Genomic DNA, 19,552 nt, shown 5'->3' on the forward strand with positions numbered 1-19,552 from the left:
AAAATCCCCCTGAAACATCAACCAAAACTTTCCCGAAACCTCCCCAAAATTCCCCAAAACTGACACAAAACCTCCCCAAAAACCTTCCCCAAAGCTCCCTCAAAACTTCCCCCAAAACCTCCCAAAAAAACCCCCTGAAATTTCCCCAAACCTCCCCAAAAATTGCCCCAAAACCCCCCAAGAAAACAAAAAAAAAGAAAGAAAAAATAAAAAATAAAAGATAAAAGCTGGGCCTTGTTGTTGGGTTTTTTTTGGAAGTCCTTTTATTATGAATATAAAAATACTCAGGTATTTACAGAAATAAATATCATTTCGGTAACAAATAAATTACACTGGGTTTGGGGGGGTTATACAAAAGGGGTGGGGGGCGTGCAGGGGGTGGGGACACCAGGGGACAGGAGGGGACAAAGGCCAGGGCAGGGGGGGCACAGAGCCCTGGCGAGGGGGGCACGGAGGGAGGGGAGGAGATAGAAAAATGCCGGGGGAAAAACCCGAAATCGGCCCCAAAAAAATCGGCCCGAGGGCACGAGGAGGGCACAGGGCGGGCACGGGGGTGTCCCCAAGTCTGTCCCTCCGTGGGGACACCGTACCGAAGGTGGTGGCACCGCGAGCCCGGAGCGACGCGGTGGCACGGCTGGGTGGCGGCGGTGCCAGGGGGGCAGCCCCAGGTGACAATCCTGGGTGACAGCCCCAAGTGACAATCCTGGGTGGCAGCCGTGTCCCCAGGGCAGCTGCCCAGGTGACAATCCTGGGTGCCAGGGTGACACTCCTGTGCCCAGGGCAGCTGCCCAAGGGACAATCCTGGGTGCCAGGGTGACACTCCTGTCCCCAAGGCAGCTGCCCAAGTGACAATCCTGAGTGCCAGCCCTGTGCCCAGGGCAGCTGCCCAAGTGACAATCCTGGGTGCCAGGGTGGCAGTGCCACCCCTGAGGCAGATACCGGTGACAATCCTGTCCCCAAGGTGGGCACCAGTGCCAGCGTGTCAGTCCCCAGGGTGGACCCTGGCACTGAGGTGCCACTCCTGCTTCCAGGGCGGGTACTGGGTGACACTGCTGTCACCAGGGTGGGTGCTGGGGTGACCATCTTGTCCCCAAAGTGGGCACCAGTGCCAGCGTGTCAGTCCTCAAGGCGGGCACCGGCACTGGGGGGACACAGGGCAGCCCTGTGGTGACACTGCTGTCCCCAGGGCGGGCATTGGGGTCACCCTGCTGTCCCCAGGGCGGGTACCAGCGTGGCAATCCTGTCCCCAGGGTGGGTGCCGGTGCCAGGTGTCCATCCCCAGCTGGATCCTGGTGCCAGGTGCCCGTCCTGAGCCAGGTCCTGGTGCCAGGTGTCCATCCCCAGCTGGGTGCCAGTGCCAAACGCCCGTCCCCAGCAGGGTTCTGATGCCAGACGCTCATCCCCAGCCGGGTTCCAATGCCAGGCGCCCGTCCCCAGACGGATCCTGGTGCCAGGCGCGCGTCCCCAGCCAGATCCCGGTGACAGACACTTGTCCCCAGCCGGGTTCCAATGCCAGGCACCCGTCCCCAGCTGGATCCTGGTGCCAGGTGCCCGTCCCCAGCCGGGTTCCGATGCCAGGCGCCCGTCCCCAGCCGGATCCCGATGCCAGGCGCCCGTCCTCAGCTGGATCCCGGTGCCAGACGCTCATCCCCAGCCGGATCCCGGTGCCAGGCGCCCGTCCCCAGCCGGGTCCCGGTGCCAGCTCCGCCGCTGCCGCTCGGCGGTGCCCGCGCCGGCTCCCGGAGCGGCGGCGGGCACGGCTCACACCGACGACTCCTCGGGGTTGGAGTCGGGCAGGGGCTGGCGCTGCTGCAGCTTGCGCCGCAGCTCCTCGGCCAGGTCGGCGCAGGCCGGGCGCTCCTCGGCGCCCAGCGCCAGGCGGATGTAGCCGTTGGAGGCCGAGCCGCGCAGGGGGCCCAGGTGGATGCGGGTGGGCGAGTGCAGCGGCTGCCCGGGGATGGCGGCGGGCGGCGAGGCCGCGCCGGGGCCGCCGTTGCGGCAGCGGGCGGCGCCCGCCGGGCCGGCGCGCCCGGGCACGATTTTCAGCGAGCCGTCCGAGTAGTAATAACTGGACGGGTCCCAGAGCTTCTCGTCCGAGTCGGAGGCGGCGCTGGGCGCGAAGCGCGGGCTGGGCGGCTCCTTGGGCAGCTCGATGGGGTACACCAGGGTGCTCTCGATGGCCTTGGCGCCCTTGCCCAGCTCGTGGCGCAGCCGGCGCCACAGCGACAGCACGGCCAGCAGCAGCAGCAGGCACAGGGCGCCCAGGCACACGGCCAGCACCCACGCCGCGCCCGGGCCCGCCGGCGGCGCCCGCGTCTCCAGCGGCGCCCCCGGGCCGGCCAGCACGGCCACGCGGGTACTCCTGGGCGGGCAGGCGGGCGCCCTGCTCCTCGGCCAGGCAGCGGTAGGTGCCGCTGTGCTGGGCGCCCGCGCCGGGCACCACCAGCGCCCGCAGCCGCGCCTCGCCCAGCAGCAGCGCCTGCTGCGCCGCCAGCGCACGGCCCTCGAAGGTCCAGAGGGCGCGCGCCAGGTTGGAGGCCAGGCGGCACGTCAGCACCAGGTCCGTGCCCGCCACCACCGTCACGTTCTTGGGAGTCAGGGAGCCTGCGGGGACACGGCGTCAGCGGGGACGGGCTCGGGGGGCTCGGGGGGTGGGGTGGGGTGGGATGGGATCCGTGGGATGGGATGGGGTGGGATGGGAACAGTGGGATGGGGTAGGATGGGATCCATGGGGTGAGAGGGGATCCATGGGATGGGATGGGATGGGATGGGATGGGATGGGATGGGATGGGATGGGATGAGGTCCATGGGATGGGATGGGATGGGATGAGGTCCATGGGATGGGATGGGATGGGATGAGGTCCATGGGATGGGATGGGATGAGGTCCATGGGATGGGATCCATGGGATGGGATGAGGTGTGGTGGGATGGGAACAATGGGATGGGATGGGATGGGATGGGATGGGATGGGATGGGATGGGATGGGATGAGGTCCATGGGATGGGATGGGAACAATGGGATGGGATGGGATGGAATGGGGTCCATGGGGTGGGAGAGGATCCATGGGATGGGATGAGGTCCATGAGATGGGTGGGATGGGATGGGATGGGATCCACAGGATGGCATGGGGCGCACAGGATGGCATGGGCACACCCGTGTGGCACCGGTCTCACCTTGCTTGGCCACCTGTGGCACGGAGCAGGCGCCGGTGTCGGAGCTCAGCACGTCCTGCACCAGGTGGGACCTGCACGAGGAGGGCACCGTGAGGGGGGTACCCGCGGTGCCCCCTCCCCAGGGATCACCGACCCCACCCTGGCACCCCTGCACGGACACCCCAAGATCCGAATGCTCCTGGAGCTCCTCGGAGCCGTGCCCATTCCCTGGGCAGTGCCCAGCCCCTCTGGGGACAGAACCCTCCCCAAACTCCACCCTGAGCCTGCCCTGGGTGCCATCCCCGTGCGCTGGGTGCCGCCCTGGTGCCCCCGGTGCCCGTGCCCGGGTGCCCGTACCCGTTGTGCCCGTCGGTGCGGACGCAGGCGCTGCCGTTGCGGCTCCAGGCGCAGTAGGGGTCCCGTGCCAGCACGCAGTCAGTGCAGGACTGGTAGCGCCCGCACTCTGCCAGGGGCAGCTGTGCCACCTGCAAGCGGGACCCGGCGAACAGCAGCTTCTGCCGGGGGCGGGAGGGAGGGGACAGCGGTGAGGCGACGCCGCCGGGCGGCACCGCGGTGGCACCGCCACCTCCAGCCCCTGGCACGCTCACCTTGGTGCCCGCCAGTACCAGGCTCTCCACGGGCTGCGCGGGCTCGAACACCTGCAGCTCCTCCACCAGGTGGATGCGGGAGCCCAAATCCAGCGCCTTGTGCACCCAGCCGTCACCTGCGGGTTGGCACGGCGGGCATCAGCGATGGGGCACCCCGGGCTGGCCACGTGGTGCCCTGTCCCCTGGTGCCCTGTCCCCTATGCCCCTTGTCCCCTGTGCTCCCTGTCCCCTGGCATTACCTGTGCCAATGAAGAGCGCCTTGTAGGTGACCCCATCCAACCCTGCCACGCTGTGCCCCATGTCCCCTGTGCCCTGTCCCCTGGCATTCCCTGTCCCCTGGCATTACCTGTGTCCCCTGCCCCTGTGCCCTGTCTCCTGGCATTACCTGTGCCCCCTGTCCCCTGGCATTACCTGTGTCCCCTTGTCCCTGTGCCCCATGTCCATGTGCCCTGCCCCCTGGCATTCCCTGTGTCCCCTGGCATTCCCTGTCCCCTGGCATTACCTGTGCCAATGAAGAGCACCTCGTAGGTGGCCCCGTCCAGCCCCGCCACGCGGTCCACCACGAGCTGGGTGAAGTTGGCATCCCTCTTGAGCAGCAGCGGGCGCCCGCGCTGCGGCGGCACCGGCTCGTCCATCAGCGGGTGCTTCTTGGCGAAGTTGAGCGTGTTGTCGGGCAGCTCCAGCGAGCTGGCAAAGCCGTTCTGCCGGTGCCAGTCCGTGATGCACTGCCAGGGGCACGCGGGGGGCAACGTCAGGGCACGGGGGAGGGCACGGGGGAACGTGGGGGCACACGGGGGGCACTGGGGTGGGTCCCAATCCCTCTTAGGATGGCACAGATAGATGCCAGTCCCTCTCAGGGTGGCACAGTCCCTCTCAGGAGGGCACAGATGGATCCCAAATCCATCTCAGGATGGCACAGATAGATGCCAATCCCTCTCAGGGTGGCACAGATGGACCCTAATCCATCTGAGGGGGCACAGATGGATGCCAACCCTCAGAGGGCACCACCAGGAACAGAAAAAGATCTCAACCTCATGGAGGGCACCACCACCCCATGGATGGATGCCAACCCCATGGAGTGCACCACCACCCCACGGATGGATGCCAACCCCATGGAGTGCACCACCACCCCATGGATGGATGCCAACCCCATGGAGGGCACCACCACCCCGTGGATGGATGCCAACCCTTCAGGGGGCACCACCACCCCATGGATGGCTGCCAACCCTTCAGGGGGCACCAGCAGCCCCCCAGCCCCCCCCCAGCCCGCTGCCGTGCCCGCTCTCACCGCGCCGGGCCGGGGCGTGGGCACCTCGCCCGAGTAGCGCCCCCATTTCTGCGCCTGCTCCCGGTACTCCTTGTAGGGCCCCTCGAAGGCCTTCTTCACCTCCAGGATGGGGTAGCGGCAGATGGCAGAGACGTCCACGTCACCCCTGCGGGCACACCGGGGGGACAGCCGGTGGGCAACAGGATAAGGCCACCATGGTGACCATGGGCAGCAGGACAAGGCCACCATGGGCACCAGGACAAGACCACCGTGGTCACCGGGACAAGGCCATCATGGGCACCAAGGCAAGGCCACCATGGGCACCAGGACAAGGCCACCAGGGGCACCAGGACAAAACCACCACGTGCAAAGGGACAAGACCATCACGGTCACCAGAACAAGGCCACCATGGGCACCGGGACAAGCCCACCACGATTACCAGGACAGGGCTACCACGGGCACTAGGACAAGGCCACTACGGTGACCATGGTCAACGTGACGAGGCCACCGGGTGCACGGGGCCGGCGCGGGCACGGCGGGCACTCACCAGCGGGCCTGGAAGACGCCGAAGAAGGCGGTGTCCTGCCAGCGGGCACCGGGCAGGGTGAACACGGCCTGCAGGCGGTTGAAGTGCAGCTGCTGCTCGGGCGCCGAGCACACCAGGCGCGCCTTCAGGAACGACGTCCACTTCTTCTGCAGCGTGCGCGCGCCGCCCACGTCACCCTGCGGGGACACGGCCGCTGTGGGCACCGGGACGTGGCAAGGGGGGCACTGCGGGCACCGGGACATGGCAAAGTGGGCACCACGGGCACTGGGACATGGCAAAGTGGGCACCGCGGGCACCGGGACATGGCCACCGTGGGCACCATGAGCACCGCAGGCAGCAGGACAAGGCCACCATGGTGACCATGGGCACCAGGACAAGGCCACCATGGGCATCCAGGACAAGGCCACCATGGTGACCACGGGCACCAGGAAAAGGCCACCATGGGCACCAGGACAAGGCCACCATGGTGACCACGGGCACCAGGACAATGCCACCATGGGCATCCACGACAAGGCCACCATGGTGACCATGGGCTTCAGGAAAAGGCCACCATGGACACCATGACAAGACCACCATGCTGACCAGTGGCACTGGGACAAGGCCACCATGAGCAACGGGACAGGGCCACCATGGTGACCATGGGAACCAGGACAAGGTACCTTGCAGACCCGTGCCACCCGTGCCACCACCTGCTCAGTGCAGCGGTCACACTCAACGGCCCAAAGCCAGCCCTGAAACAGCTCAGGGCGTGTCCCCAGGTGTCCCCAGGCGTACCTTGCAGACCCGTGCCACCCGTGCCACCACCTGCTCGGCGTAGCAGTCGTACTCGACGGCGCGCTCGCTGAAGAAGAAGTAAACCTTGTCGTCGTCGCCGCTGCCGCTGCCCGCGCTCTCGGGCACGAAGGCCGACGCCACGAAGTGAGGCTCTGCAAAAGCACCTTGTCACGCCTGCGCCGCGTCCCCTGTCCCCTCCCGCGTCCCCCGTCCCCTGCGCGTCCCCACCGTTGAGCCACGAGGTCAGGTACTCCGTCTTCATGGAGTAGTGCGGGCCCAGGTTGCGCAGGATGACGGGCTCCGTGCCCAGGAAGTTGTTGAAGGTGGCAGAGTAGAGCTCCCCGTCTGTGAGGGAGGTGTTTAAGGGGGGTGGCGGGCACGGGTGGCACCCCCACCGTGTCCCCAGAGGTGTCACCTACCCACGATGAGGCCGGTGTGGCCCTTGGCGGGGGTCGTAGGGACATTTGCCTTTGCCGTCCTCGAACGCCACCGGGTCCAGGGTGAAGCCGGAGAGCTCCTGGGGGGCACAGGGGACACTGGGTCACATCCGTGCCACCCGGACAGGCCCCAGGGACATGGACGCCCTCCAGGTGACCCTCCTGGGGACAGGGACAGCTTCAGGCCACCCTCCTGGGGACAGGGACACCCGTGGATGACGGACAGGGATGTCCCCGGATGATCCTCATGGGGACAGGGACAGCCCTGGGCGCACAGAAGACACCCCCAACCTGCTCTCACAGCCACAAAACCGCCCTAAATGCCACCCCTGGGGACAGGGCCACCCCTGGGGAGCGCAGGGGACATTGGGGACCGGGCTTTGGGGACCCCACTCACGATGTAGGTGCACTTGGGCTGGAAGGCGTAGGTGCCGCAGGCGTACAGGTGGGAGCTGTTGTAGCTCTGCAGGAAGCGCACGTAGTTGAAGCAGTCGGTCTGGGAGGGGACACAGGGGACGTTAACGGGGACAAGGGACGTGGCACCGGGGACGTGGCACGGTAAAGGGGTGGGGACAAGGGACACAGCAGAGGGACAGCACAGGGACAGTGGCACAGAAAAGGAGAGGGGACAAGGGACATGGCACGGCGACAGTGGCATTGCTGAGGGTGGGGTCTTGGGCGTGGGGTCAAGGGACATGGCACAGGGACAGTGGCACAGCAAAGGGACCATAGTTTCAGGCACAGGGAGAGTGGCATAAGCGGAGGGCATGGGGACAGGGGACACGGCATGGGGACACTGGCATGGGACAGGGATAGAGGACAGGGGGCACTGCCACCACATGGGGACAGGGGAATGGGGCACAGCATGGGGACACAGGGCATGGCACAGGGACAGGGATACTGGAGCTGGCACGGCACAGGGACACGGCATGGCACAGGGACAGGGATGCTGGAGCTGGCACGGCACAGGGACACGGCATGGCACAAGGACACAGCCCCTGGAGCTGGCACAGCCTAGGGACACGGCATGGCACAGGGACACAGCCCCTAGAGCTGGCACAGCCCAGGGACACGGCATGGCACAGGGACACAGCCCCTGGAGCTGGCACAGCCCAGGGACACGGCATGGCACAGGGACACAGCCCCTGGAGCTGGCACAGCCCAGGGACACGGCATGGCACAGGGACACAGCCCCTGGAGCTGGCACAGCCCAGGGACACGGCATGGCACAGGGACACAGCCCCTGGAGCTGGCACAGCCCAGGGACACGGCATGGCACAGGGACACAGCCCCTGGAGCTGGCACAGCCCAGGGACACGGCATGGCACAGGGACACAGCCCCTGGAGCTGGCACAGCCCAGGGACACAGCATGGCACAAGGACACAGCCCCTGGAGCTGGCACGGCACAGGGACACGGCATGGCACAGGGACACAGCCCCTGGAGCTGGCACGGTGCCCCACACCCCCCCGGCACCCCGTGCCCACCTGGTTGTTCTTGCCCTTCTGCACGCACTCCGCCTTCTTCTCCACGGGCGCCTCCCAGGAGATCTGGGGGTGGCACAGGGGTCAGGGGCCGGCAGGGCACCCCCCGGCCCCAATGCCACCCTGATTTCGGGGTGCTCACCGCCGCCTTGAGCTCCACGGTGCCCGTGGCCAGCGCGAACACGGCCTCGCGCGCGCCCACGTAGAGCAGCGCCTCGGCCTCGTCCAGCGTCAGCGTCAGGTAGTGAGAGACCCCGCCCTGGGAGAAACGCTTGGCGGTGTCCTGCAGCTCTGTGGGGACAGGGACAGCGGGCTGGGACACCACAGCTCGTGGGGACACCGGGCTGGGACCCACAGAACCCCCCAACCCCTGCCAGATCCTATCTGCAGCTCTGTGGGGACAGGGACAGCGGGCTGGGACACCACACACTGTGGGGACACCGGGCTGGGACACACATAACCACCCAACCCCTGCCAGATCCCATCTGCAGCTCTGTGGGGACAGGGACAGCGGGCTGGGACACTGGGACACCACACACTGTGGGGACACTGGGCTGGGACCCCACAGCATCACCCAACCCCTGCCAGACCCAACCCACAGCTCTGTGGGACAGGGACACCACACACTGTGGGGACAGGGGACACCGGGCTGGGACCCCACAGCATCACTCAAGCCCTGCCAGATCCCACCCACAGCTCTGTGGGGACACACGGACTGCAGGGACAAAGGGACAGCGGGCTGGGACCCCACAGACTGTGAGGACATGTGGCTGGGACCCCCCTGCAGCTCTGTGGGGACAGGGACACCAGGCTGGGACACCACAGAGTGTGGGGACATCCAGCTGAGCACCCCCCGAAGCCCCCCCCATGTGGGGACATGGGGTCACAGGGAAGGGACCCCCGGGGGCACCCCCCGCCCCCGCCAGCCACCCCCGGCCCCGTGGCACACAAAGGTCCCTTTGTCACCGAACACAGTGGCCTTTGCAGGGACCCCCCCCGCGCCCCCCCCCGTGCCCCCCGGCCACCCCCGGGCTCCGCAGAAAGGAACCATTGAGGGGACAGCGCCAGGGCCCCGGGCGGGGACAGGGACACGGGGCTGGCACGGCGCGGGGGCGGCACGGGGACAGCGGCACGGCTGAGGGTGGGGTCCTGGGCGTGGGGACAAGGGACACGGCACGGGGACAGTGGCACAGTGAAGGAGTGGGGACAAGGGACACGGCACGGGGACAGTGGCACAGTAAAGGAGTGGGGACAAGGGACACGGCATGGGGACAGTGGCACTGGACAGGGATGGAGGACAGGGGGCACTGCCACCACAGGGGGACAGGGGAATGTGGCACGGCACGGGGACACAGGGCATGGGTCGGGGACAGGGCCACTGGAGCTGGCACGGCACGGCGACACAGGGTGACAGCACAGGGCAGGGACAGACACTGCTGGCACGGGACAAAGACAGAATCTTGGGGTGCTGGCAGGGCAGGGGGACACAGCACAGGCATGGGGACAAGGGACATGGCCGAGGGATGGGACAGGATGATGGCAGGGCGTGGGGACAGGAAATGGCCGAGGGATGGGACAAGGGACACGGCAGACGGATGGGACAGGGTGGTGGCAGGACGTGGACGCAGGGGACATGGAGGAGGGACAGGACAAAGGACCTGGCAGAGGGATGGGGACAGGGGACAGGGATAGGACAGGGGACAGAGCAGAGAGATGGACAGGGGACACGGCATAGGGATGGGGACAGGGGACAGAGCAGAGAGACAAGTAGGGGACAGGGCAGAGATGGGGACAGGGGACAGGGCACAGGGATGGGGACAAGGGACACAGCACCGGGCAGTGGCCTCCAGGCGCTGGCACAGGACCGGGGATGGCACATGTGGCACATCCCTGCGTGTCCCCACACCCCGGTTTTGGGGACACCCACCCACCCCGCAGCGCTGACAAACTGTGGGGATGAGGAGGGGACAAAAGCCACCCGAGGTGGTGACGACAGCCCGCGACCCGTCCCCGACCCCCCTGGCACTCACCCCGGTAGGGCACGGTCCTCCTGGGCACGGCACTCCACGATGCCCCCGGGCTGCCAGCGGCGCGGGTGGCAGCGGTGACGAGCGCCAGCAGCACGGTGACAACGGCCATGGCACCGGGGTGGCTCTGGGGACGCCGCGGGGTCCCTGCGAGGGGACACGGCCACGCCGGGGCCCCGTCAGTGCCACGGGGCAGCGGCGGCGGCGGCGTCACGCGGGCGGCGCGGGCACAAGGCGGCATTGAGGCCGCGGTGTCACGAGGCCGGGGGCACCCCACGCCCCGGGGGGACACTCCGAGGAAATGGGGGGGTGGGGTAGGGGGGAACGGCTGCTGCCCACCCCCCCCCCTCACCACCGCGTCCTGCCCGGGACCCCCCGGTGCCCCCGGGGGTGCCCTCAGGGGTGCCCCCGGGGCGGGCAGGATGCGGCCGGGAATTGTTCTGCCCTGGCCCGGCGGGAAGCAGGAAGTCGGGGGGGCTCGGGGGGGCCCCCGGTGACGGCTCGGGAAGGATTTCCGGGAGGGTGGGGGGACGGGAAGGGCCGTGGGAATGGGGGACACCCCGGCCGGGCTTCCTGGGGCGGAGGGGTGAGGGTGGCACGGGCGCAGCTGGGGTGGCACGGCCGTATCTGGGGTGTGACAGCCACATCTGGGGTGGCATGGCCATATCTGGGGTGTGACAGCCGCATCTGGGATGCTGGGGACACAGTTGGGGTGTGACAGCCGCATCTGGGATGCTGGGGACACAGATGGGGTGTGACAGCCGCATCTGGGGTGGCACTGGCACAGCTGGGGTGGCACTGGCACAGCTGGGGTGCCACAGGAACATCTGGGTGCCAAGGGCACAGCTGGGGCGGCACTGGCACATCTGGGGTGCCACAGGGGCAGTTGGGGTGTCAGGGGTACATCTGGGTGCCAGGGACACGGCTGGGGTGCCACGGGCACATTTGGGGTGCCAGCTGGAGTGCCACTGGGAGGGTCGGGGCACAGGCAAAGATGGGGGGGGTTGTCACAGGCCTGGCCGGGGTGCCACGGGCAAAATCGGGGTGCCACGAGCACAGCCGGGGCACGAGAGGTGAATGCGGGGTGCCACGGGCCAGCCTGGGGTGCCCTGGGCACAGCTGGGGTGCCCCAGGAGCGGCCAGGCTGCCGCGGGCACGGCCGGGGCTCAACAGGCGCGGCTGGGCTCGCAACAGGCACGGCGGCAGGGACAAAGCACGGCGACAGTGCCACAGGCCACGGGACAGCACCGGCGTGCCCCGGGTGCCGCGGCCACGGCCGGGTCCCCAAAGCGGGGACAGCCACCCGCGGGGTGCCACAGCCAGGCCGGTGGCCCCGCGGTCCCCAAGTTTGGCGCTGGACACTCCGGGAGCGCCCCGAGGGGCCCGGCCGGGGGGTCCCCACCACGGTGCCACCGGGGATCCCCACCGCGGTGCCACTGGGGGTCCCCATCGCGGTGCCACCCCAGGTCCCCACGGCGCTGCCACCCGCGGTCCCCACGGCGCTGCCCGCCCGAGCCACGCGCCCCCGGCACCCCCCGCTCCCCGCTGCCGTTACCGAGGGGGGGGGTTCCCGCTGCACCGACGGCTCCCGGCGGCCGAGGGGGCGATTCCGGCCCCCCCATCCACGGGCGGGGAGGGGAGCGGGGGGGGGAGCCGGGGGCGATCCCCGGTACCGGGAGGAACAAAGCGCCTCCCCCTCCTCCTCCCGCCCCCGCGGCTCCGCCACAACAATACCGGGGCGGGGCGGGGGTGGGGGCCCGCACTCACCTCAGGGCGCGGCGGCGGCGGCGGCGGCGGCGGCGGGGCGGGAGGCGGCCGTGAGGGGCGGGGGGGGGTCTGGGGGGGCCCGGCCGCGGCGGCGGGCGGCGGGCGGCGGCGGAGCGGGGCGGGGGCCCGGGCGGGGCGGCGGAGGGAGGCGGCGGAGCGGGGCGGGGGTTCCGGGGGGCGCGGGGGGGCCCGGCCGGGGCGCGGGAGGCGGGAGCGGCCGTGAGGGGCGGCGGCGGGAGCGCGCCGCGCGGCCCCGAGCGGCCCCGCCCCTCCCGTGACGTCACTGGCCCCCTCAGAGGAGGGGGGCTCGGGTCGGGTCGGGTCAGATCGGAACCGCTCGGGTCAGGTCGGAACCGCTCGGGTCTGATCGGACCCCGGTCCAGTCGGAACCGCGAGCGCTCGGAATCGCTCGGCTCAGCTCGGAACTGCTCGGAACCAGTCGGGTCTTACTGGGACCAGTTGGCTCAACCGCGCTTAGCCCAGCCCGTTTCGGCTCGGTTTGGGTCGGATCCAGAACCTGTCAGCCCAGCTCGGCCCCACTGGCCCGGCTCAGCTCAACTAGGCTCGGCCCAGTTTGGAGTGTCCTGGTAGGGCTCAGCTCAATCCAGCTTGGGTTAACCCAGCCTGGTTTAACCCGGGTCAGCCCAGCCTGGTTTGACCCGGGTCAGCCCAGCCTGGCCTTACTGGCCTGGCTCAGCTCGGCTCAGCCTGGTTTTACCCACCCCAGTTTGGCTCAGTTCAGCTCAGCTTAACCAGGCTCGGCCTATCCCAGTTGGGCTCAGCTCAGCCCGGTTCACCCCAGTTTGACCCATCCCAGTTGAGCTCAGTTCATCCCGCTCCAGCCCAGTTTGACCAGTGCCACCCTGGTGCCATCCTCTGTGCCACCCTGGTGCCATCCCAGTGCCACTCTCTGTGCCACCCTGGTGCCATCCCAGTGCCACTCTCAGTGCCATCCCAGTGCTACCCTGATGCCATCCCAGAGCCATCCCCTGTGCCACTCTCAGTGCCATCCCAGTGCCACCCTGGTGCCATCCCTGTGCCACCATCGTTGCCATCCCAGTGCCACCCTGGTGCCATCCGAATGCCACTCTCAGTGCCATCCCAGTGCCACTCTCTGTGCCACCATTGTTGCCATCCCAGTGCCACTCTCAGTGCCATCCCAGTGCCACCCTGGTGCCATCCCTGTGCCCAGGATCCCTTCCCGGTGAGGATGATGAAGGAGGGGATGAGGACGAAGCCCAGGTGTGGCAGCACAGCCGGGTCACCTCCAGGGACAGGACAAGTGCCACGTGGTGCCATCCCGCTGGGACCCGGCCGAGCTGGCACGGCCGCCGGGCACCTCTCCAGGCGCTGGCACCACGCTCTGCTAATTAACGGGGCCGAGATAACGAGGGCACCGCAGAGGGCACCGAGCTGTGTCCCCAAAACCAGCGCGGGGGTGGCACTGGAGAGAGGGACCCCTCAATGCCCAGGGACCCCTCAATGCCCAGGCACCCCCAAAGGCCCAGGTACCCCAAGATGCCCAGAGACCGCTCGATGCCCAGAGACCCCCAAATGCCCAGGGACCCCCAGATGCCCAGAGACCCCTCAATGCCCTGAGACCCCCAAAGGCCCAGGGACGCCCAAATGCTCAGGGACCCCCAGATGCCCAGGGACCCCCAAATGCTCAGAAACCCCCAAATGGCCAAAGACCCCCAGATGCTCGAGGACCCCATGATGCCCAGGGACCCCCAAAGGCCCAAGGACCCCCTCAATGCCCAGAGACCCCCCAGTACCAGGGACCCCTGGATGCCCAGGGACCTCTCCCAGTACCAGGGACCCCTGGATGCCCGGGGAACCCCTCGATGCCCCCCTTGGGGCACAGGGAGGTCCTTGGGGACAATTGGGGGTGTCGCCCCCCCCCCACCGTGGGCACCACGTGTGCCCTCACCGGAAAAGGGCGTGGTCTGACCGAGGAGGGCGTGGTTTTCACATACTCGACCAATAGGAAGCGGCGAACTTCGCGTTGACCCCGCCCTCTGCCCCGCCCCGCCGCCCACAGGCGCTCAAACGTCAATCAAACCATGGCGGGCTGGCGGCCCGACCAGTCATAGACAGCTCCCGGCGCGTGGGGCGGGATTTAGCGGGTACCAACCAATCAGAACGAGAGATGGGCGGAGCCTAGCTCGCCCGGGCGCAGGCACGTTTCCGGGTAACCCGGAAGTTCTGCTGAGGGAGCTTCCGGTGCGGCGGCGCGGCCTCGTCAGGGCCCGTTCCCGGTCCCGTTCCCGGTCCCGTTCCCGTTCCCGGCCCCGTTCGGGGCCCCGTTCCCGGTGCAGCCATGGCGGACGTGACCGCCCGTAGCCTGCAGTATGAGTACAAGGCGGTGAGTGCGCGCTCGGTGCCCTGAACCCCGTCCCGTTACCGTGAGCGCATCCCGGTACCCTGAGCTGCCTCCACCCCAATTCTGGGATCCGTTTCGGGACCTCGGACCGCATTTTGGCATCCCCTGACCCGTTTGGACACCCCCGGTCCCGTTTGGGGTCCCCTTGGAGCCCTCAGCCCCATTTTGGGACCCCTTGAACCCTCCGGTCCCATTTTGGGATCCTCCATCCCCATTTCGGGATCCCCATCCCCATTTTGGGATCCCCATCCCCATTTTGGGATCCCCATCCCCAATTTGGGATCCCCATCCCCATTTTGGGACCCCTTGACCCCTCCCCATCCCCATTTTGGGATCCCTTGACCCCTCCCCATCCCCATTTTGGGATCCCCATCCCCATTTTGGGATCCCCAGTCCCACTTTTTGACCTCTTGCCCTCCTCCCAACCCCAAGGCACCCCCTAAACCCCATTCCCATCCCCCCAAATCCCATTTGAATTCCAGTAAATCCCATTTTTCCCCATTTTACCCCATTTTAATCCAATTTTATCCCATTTGACCCCATTTTAATCCAATTTTATCCCATTTTAATCCAGTTTAATCCCATTTTACCCCACATTAATCCCATTTTGACCCCATTTTTCCCCATTTTACCCCATTTTAATCCACTTTTATCCCATTTTACCCCATTTTACTCCACATTAATCCAATTTAATCCCATTTTTCCCCCCATCTTACCCCATTTTAATCCAATTTTTCCCATTTTACCCCATTTTACCCCATTTTACCCCACTTTAATCCCATTTTCCCCGTTTCCCCCCAGAACTCCAACCTGGTTCTCCAAGCCGACCGCTCGCTGATCGACCGCACGCGCCGGGACGAGCCCACGGGGGAGGTGCTGTCCTTGGTGGGGAAGCTGGAGGGGACGCGCATGGGGGACAAGGCGCAGAGGACCAAACCCCAGATGCAGGAGGAGAGGAGAGCCAAGTGAGCGGGACAGCGGCGGCTTCAGCCCGGGGGAACTGCTGGGAGGGCTTCCGCTTTTGTTGGGGGTTCATTTCCCAAAAAAATCTGCTTTTTTTGGTGCCAAATACCCTAAAAAATCTGCTTTTCTTGGTGCTAAATATCCCTAAAAATTTGCTTTTCTTGGTGCTTGATATCCCCAAAAATTGCTTTTTTTGGTGCTAAATATCAAAAAAAAAATCTCTTTTTTTTTGGTGCGAAGTATCCCAAAAAAATCTTGTTTTCTTGGTGCAAAATATAAAAAAAATCTGCTTTTCCTGGTGCCATATATCCCCAAAATTTTGCTTTTTGTGGTGCTAAATATCCCTAAAAAATCTGCTTTTTTTTGGTGTTAAATACCCCAACAAATCTGCTTTTCCTGGTGCTATATATCCAAAAAAATCTGCTTTTTTTGGTGCTAAGTACCCCAAAAAACCTGCTTTTTTTTGGTACCAAATATCCCAAAAAATCAGCTTTTCTTGGTGCTAAATACCCCCAAAAAATCTGCTTTTCCTGGTGCCAAATATCCCCAAAAATCTGCTTTTCCTGGTGCCAAATATCCTAAAAAACCTCTTTTTTTGGATCTTCCCCTTTTCCGACTCGACGTTTTTAGGAATTTTTGGGGTTGGAAAACCCAAAACCCCCAAACCCAACCCGACTGGGAGCTGTCGACGCTTGGAAAAATTGAAAAGAAATCAATTTTCTCTCATTTTTTTGGGGGGGATAAATCAATAATTTCTCGTTTTTTTGGGAATAAATCGATAATTTCCCATTTTTTTCGGGAATAAATCGATAATTTCCTGATTGTCCCCGGTTTCTCCAGGAGGAGGAAGAGGGACGAGGACCGGCACGACATCAACAAGATGAAGGGCTACACGCTGCTGTCCGAGGGCATCGACGAGATGGTGGGCATCATCTACAAGCCCAAGACCAAGGAGACGCGCGAGACCTACGAGGTCCTGCTCAGCTTCATCCAGGCCGCCCTGGGCGACCAGGTGAGCCCGGGGACCCGCGGGACGTGGGCACCCGGCCCTGGTGTCCCCAGGGAGGAGGCCGGGCTGGAAGGGGTTGTAGAAGTGGTGAAGTTCCACCGTGGTTTGGGTGTTTTCTGATGGATCAGCCTGGGCTTGGACACTTCCAGGGATTCCATCCCAGCTCCTCATCCTAAATCTCCACATGGAACCATGGAATGGGTTGGGTTGGAAGGGGTTGTAGAAGTTCTACCACGGGTTGAGTGTTTTCTGATGGATCAGCCTGGGCTTGGACACTTCCAGGGCTTCCATCTCAAGATCCCACCTGAATGTCCACAAGGATCCATGGAATGGGTTGGGTTGGAAGGGGTTGTAGAAGTTCTACCACGGGTTGAGATGTTTTCTGCTGGATCAGCCTGGCCTTGGACACTTCCAGGGATTCCATCCCAGCTCCTCATCCTAAATCTCCACATGGATCCATGGAATGAGTTGGGTTGGAAGGGTTTGTAGAAGTTCTACCACGGGTTGAGGTGTTTTCTGATGGATCAGCCTGGGCTTGGACACTTCCAGGGATCCCAGCTTCTCTGGGAATTCCATCCCAGCTCCTCATCCTAAATGTCCACATGGAACCATGGAATGGTTTAGGTTGGAAGGGTTTGTAGAAGTTGTGAAGTTCCACCGCGGTTTGGGTGTTTTCTGATGGATCAGCCTGGGCTTGGACACTTCCAGGGATTCCATCCCAGCCAGGAATTCCATCCCAGCTCCTCATCCTAAATGTCCACATGGAACCATGGAATGGGTTGGGTTGGAAGGGTTTGTAGAAGTTGTGAAGTTCCACCATGGGTTGAGATGTTTTCTGCTGGATCAACCTGGCCTTGGACACTTCCAGGGATTCCAGCTTCTCTGGGAATTCCATCCCAGCTCCTCATCCTAAATGTCTACATGGAACCATGGAATGGGTTGGGTTGGAAGGGTTTGTAGAAGTTGTGAAGTTCCACCATGGGTTGAGATGTTTTCTGCTGGATCAGCCTGGGCTTGGACACTTCCAGGGATTCCAGCTCCTCTGGGAATCCATCCCAGCCCCCCACCCAAAATCCCGCCTAAATCTCCTCATGGAGGTTTGGGTTTGAGGGACACCAAAGCTCCTCTGGTGCCACCACAAACTGGGACATTTCCCACTGTCCCAGGTGGCTCCAACCTGGGCTTGGACACTCCCAGGGATCCCAGCTCCTCTGGGAATCCATCCCAGCTCCTCCCCCAATGTTTCTTCCCAAAATCCCACCCCAATCTCCACATGGACCAATTGGGGTTTGAGGGACACCAAAGCTCCTCTGGTCCCACCACGAGCTGGGACATGTCCCAGTGCCCCAGGTGGCTCCATCCTGCTCCCAGCTCAGCATTCCCACTGCGTTGTCCCCCTCCAGCCCCGGGACATCCTGTGCGGGGCGGCCGACGAGGTCCTGGCCGTGCTGAAGAACGAGAAGCTGCGGGACAAGGAGCGGCGCAAGGAGGTGGAGCTGCTGCTGGGCCCCACCGACGACACGCGCTACCACGTCCTGGTCAACCTGGGCAAGAAGATCACCGACTACGGCGGGGACAAGGACATCCAGAACATGGGTAGGACAAAGCTGGGAATTTTGGGGATTTTTTGGGATTTTTTCGCCATTTTTGGGGGATTTTTTAAAATCCTTTTTGGATTTTTTGGGGGATTTTTTAGGGATTTTTTGGGGGATTTTTCGCAATTTTTTCCCGATTTTTTTTGCAATTTTTGGCAAACTTTTGGAGCATTTTTTCAAATTCCGGGTGGATCCCGTGCCGAATTCCGGCAATTCCCAGGAATCCCGTGTGCTGTTCCCTGCAGATGACAACATCGACGAGACCTACGGGGTGAACGTGCAGTTCGAGTCCGACGAGGAGGTGGGGACGGCTCCGGCCCCGTCAGCCTGGAGGGGTCACCTGGGGGGTCACCCCTGTCCCGATTCCCTCCATCCCGATTCCCTCCATCCCGTTCCCTCCATCCCGATTCCCTCCATCCCGATTCCCTCCATCCCGTTCCCTCCATCCCGTTCCCTCCATCCCGTTCCCTCCATCCCGTTCCCTCCATCCCGTTCCCTTCATCCCGTTCCCTTCATCCCGTTCCCTCCATCCCATTTTCCTTGTAGGACCACTTTTATCCATTTCCCTTTATCCCATTTCCATTTCCTTTTATTCCATTTTCCTCAATCCCATTCCTGTTTCCCTTGATCCCAATTTCCCTTGATCCCATTTTCCTCTTGGTTCCCCATTGATCCCATTTCCCTCAATCCCATTTCCATTTCCCTTTTTCCCATTTTCCTCATTTCCATTTCCCTTGATCCCATTTCCCTTTATCCCATTTCCATTTCCCTTTATCCCATTTCCATTTCCCTTTTTCCCATTTCCCTCAATCCCATTTCCATTTCCCTTTATCCCATTTCCATTTCCCTTTATCCCATTTCCATTTCCCTTTTTCCCATTTTCCTCATTTCCATTTCCCTTGATCCCATTTCCCTTTATCCCATTTCCATTTCCCTTTTTTCCATTTTCCTCAATCCCATTCCCGTTTCCCTCGATCCCATTAATTTCCCTCGATCCCATTCATTTCCCTCGATCCCATTTCCCTCGATCCCATTTCCATTTCCCTCAATCCCATTTCCCTCGCTCCCATTTCCCTCGATCCCATTCCCATTTCCCTCAATCCCATTCCCACTTCCCTTGATCCCATTCATTTCCCTCGATCCCATTCTTATTTCCCTCGATCCCATATTTTGGGAGGAAAGGGATAAAAGGGGATTTTGGAAGGGAAAAAGGGATCAAAATGGGATTTTGGAGCTTAAAAAAGAGGATTTGGGGCAGGGGAATAAGGGGTAAAAGTAGGATTTCTGAGGGAAAAGAGGGGTAAAAATGGGATTTTTGAGGGGAAAATGGGGTAAAAATGGAATTTTTGAGGAATAAATGGGCAAAAAAGGGATTTCTGAGAGAAAAATTGGGCAAAAATGGGATTTCTGAGGGGAAAATGGGGAAAAAATGGGATTTCTGAGGGAAAAGAGGGGCAAAAATGGGATTTCTGAGGGAAAAATGGGGTAAAATGGAATTTCTGAGGGAAAAGAGGGGCAAAAATGGGATTTCTGAGGGAAA

The 19,552-nt window shown here is 63.4% G+C and overlaps 2 protein-coding genes across 2 annotated transcripts in view; one reads left to right on the forward strand and one right to left on the reverse strand.

Annotated features, from left to right (window-relative positions):
* Positions 1–1,622: 1,622 nt before the first annotated feature.
* SEMA4C (semaphorin 4C) lies at positions 1,623–10,779 on the reverse strand. The gene is given in 16 exon segments (XM_038160536.1): positions 1,623–2,355; positions 2,357–2,604; positions 3,174–3,244; positions 3,510–3,667; positions 3,761–3,876; positions 4,263–4,485; positions 5,049–5,193; positions 5,575–5,750; positions 6,349–6,500; positions 6,577–6,693; positions 6,768–6,798; positions 6,800–6,865; positions 7,183–7,281; positions 8,272–8,334; positions 8,411–8,559; positions 10,299–10,779. Coding segments are annotated over 16 exon segments (2,646 nt in total). The 5' UTR covers positions 10,537–10,779; the 3' UTR covers positions 1,623–1,761.
* A 3,513-nt stretch (positions 10,780–14,292) lies between these two features.
* Positions 14,293–19,552, forward strand: part of SNRNP200 (small nuclear ribonucleoprotein U5 subunit 200) — a 34,002-nt gene continuing 28,742 nt past the window's right edge. Inside the window, exons 1-5 of the mRNA XM_038160422.1 lie at positions 14,293–14,427; positions 15,247–15,410; positions 16,249–16,420; positions 17,821–18,013; positions 18,258–18,313. Coding sequence (XP_038016350.1) covers positions 14,383–14,427; positions 15,247–15,410; positions 16,249–16,420; positions 17,821–18,013; positions 18,258–18,313 — 630 coding nt within the window. The 5' untranslated portion in view covers positions 14,293–14,382. The remainder of the gene's footprint in view (positions 14,428–15,246; positions 15,411–16,248; positions 16,421–17,820; positions 18,014–18,257; positions 18,314–19,552) is intronic.

The sequence above is a fragment of the Motacilla alba genome, chromosome 22 (genome assembly GCF_015832195.1).
Source record: "Motacilla alba alba isolate MOTALB_02 chromosome 22, Motacilla_alba_V1.0_pri, whole genome shotgun sequence".
Taxonomy (NCBI): Eukaryota; Metazoa; Chordata; class Aves; order Passeriformes; family Motacillidae; genus Motacilla; species Motacilla alba.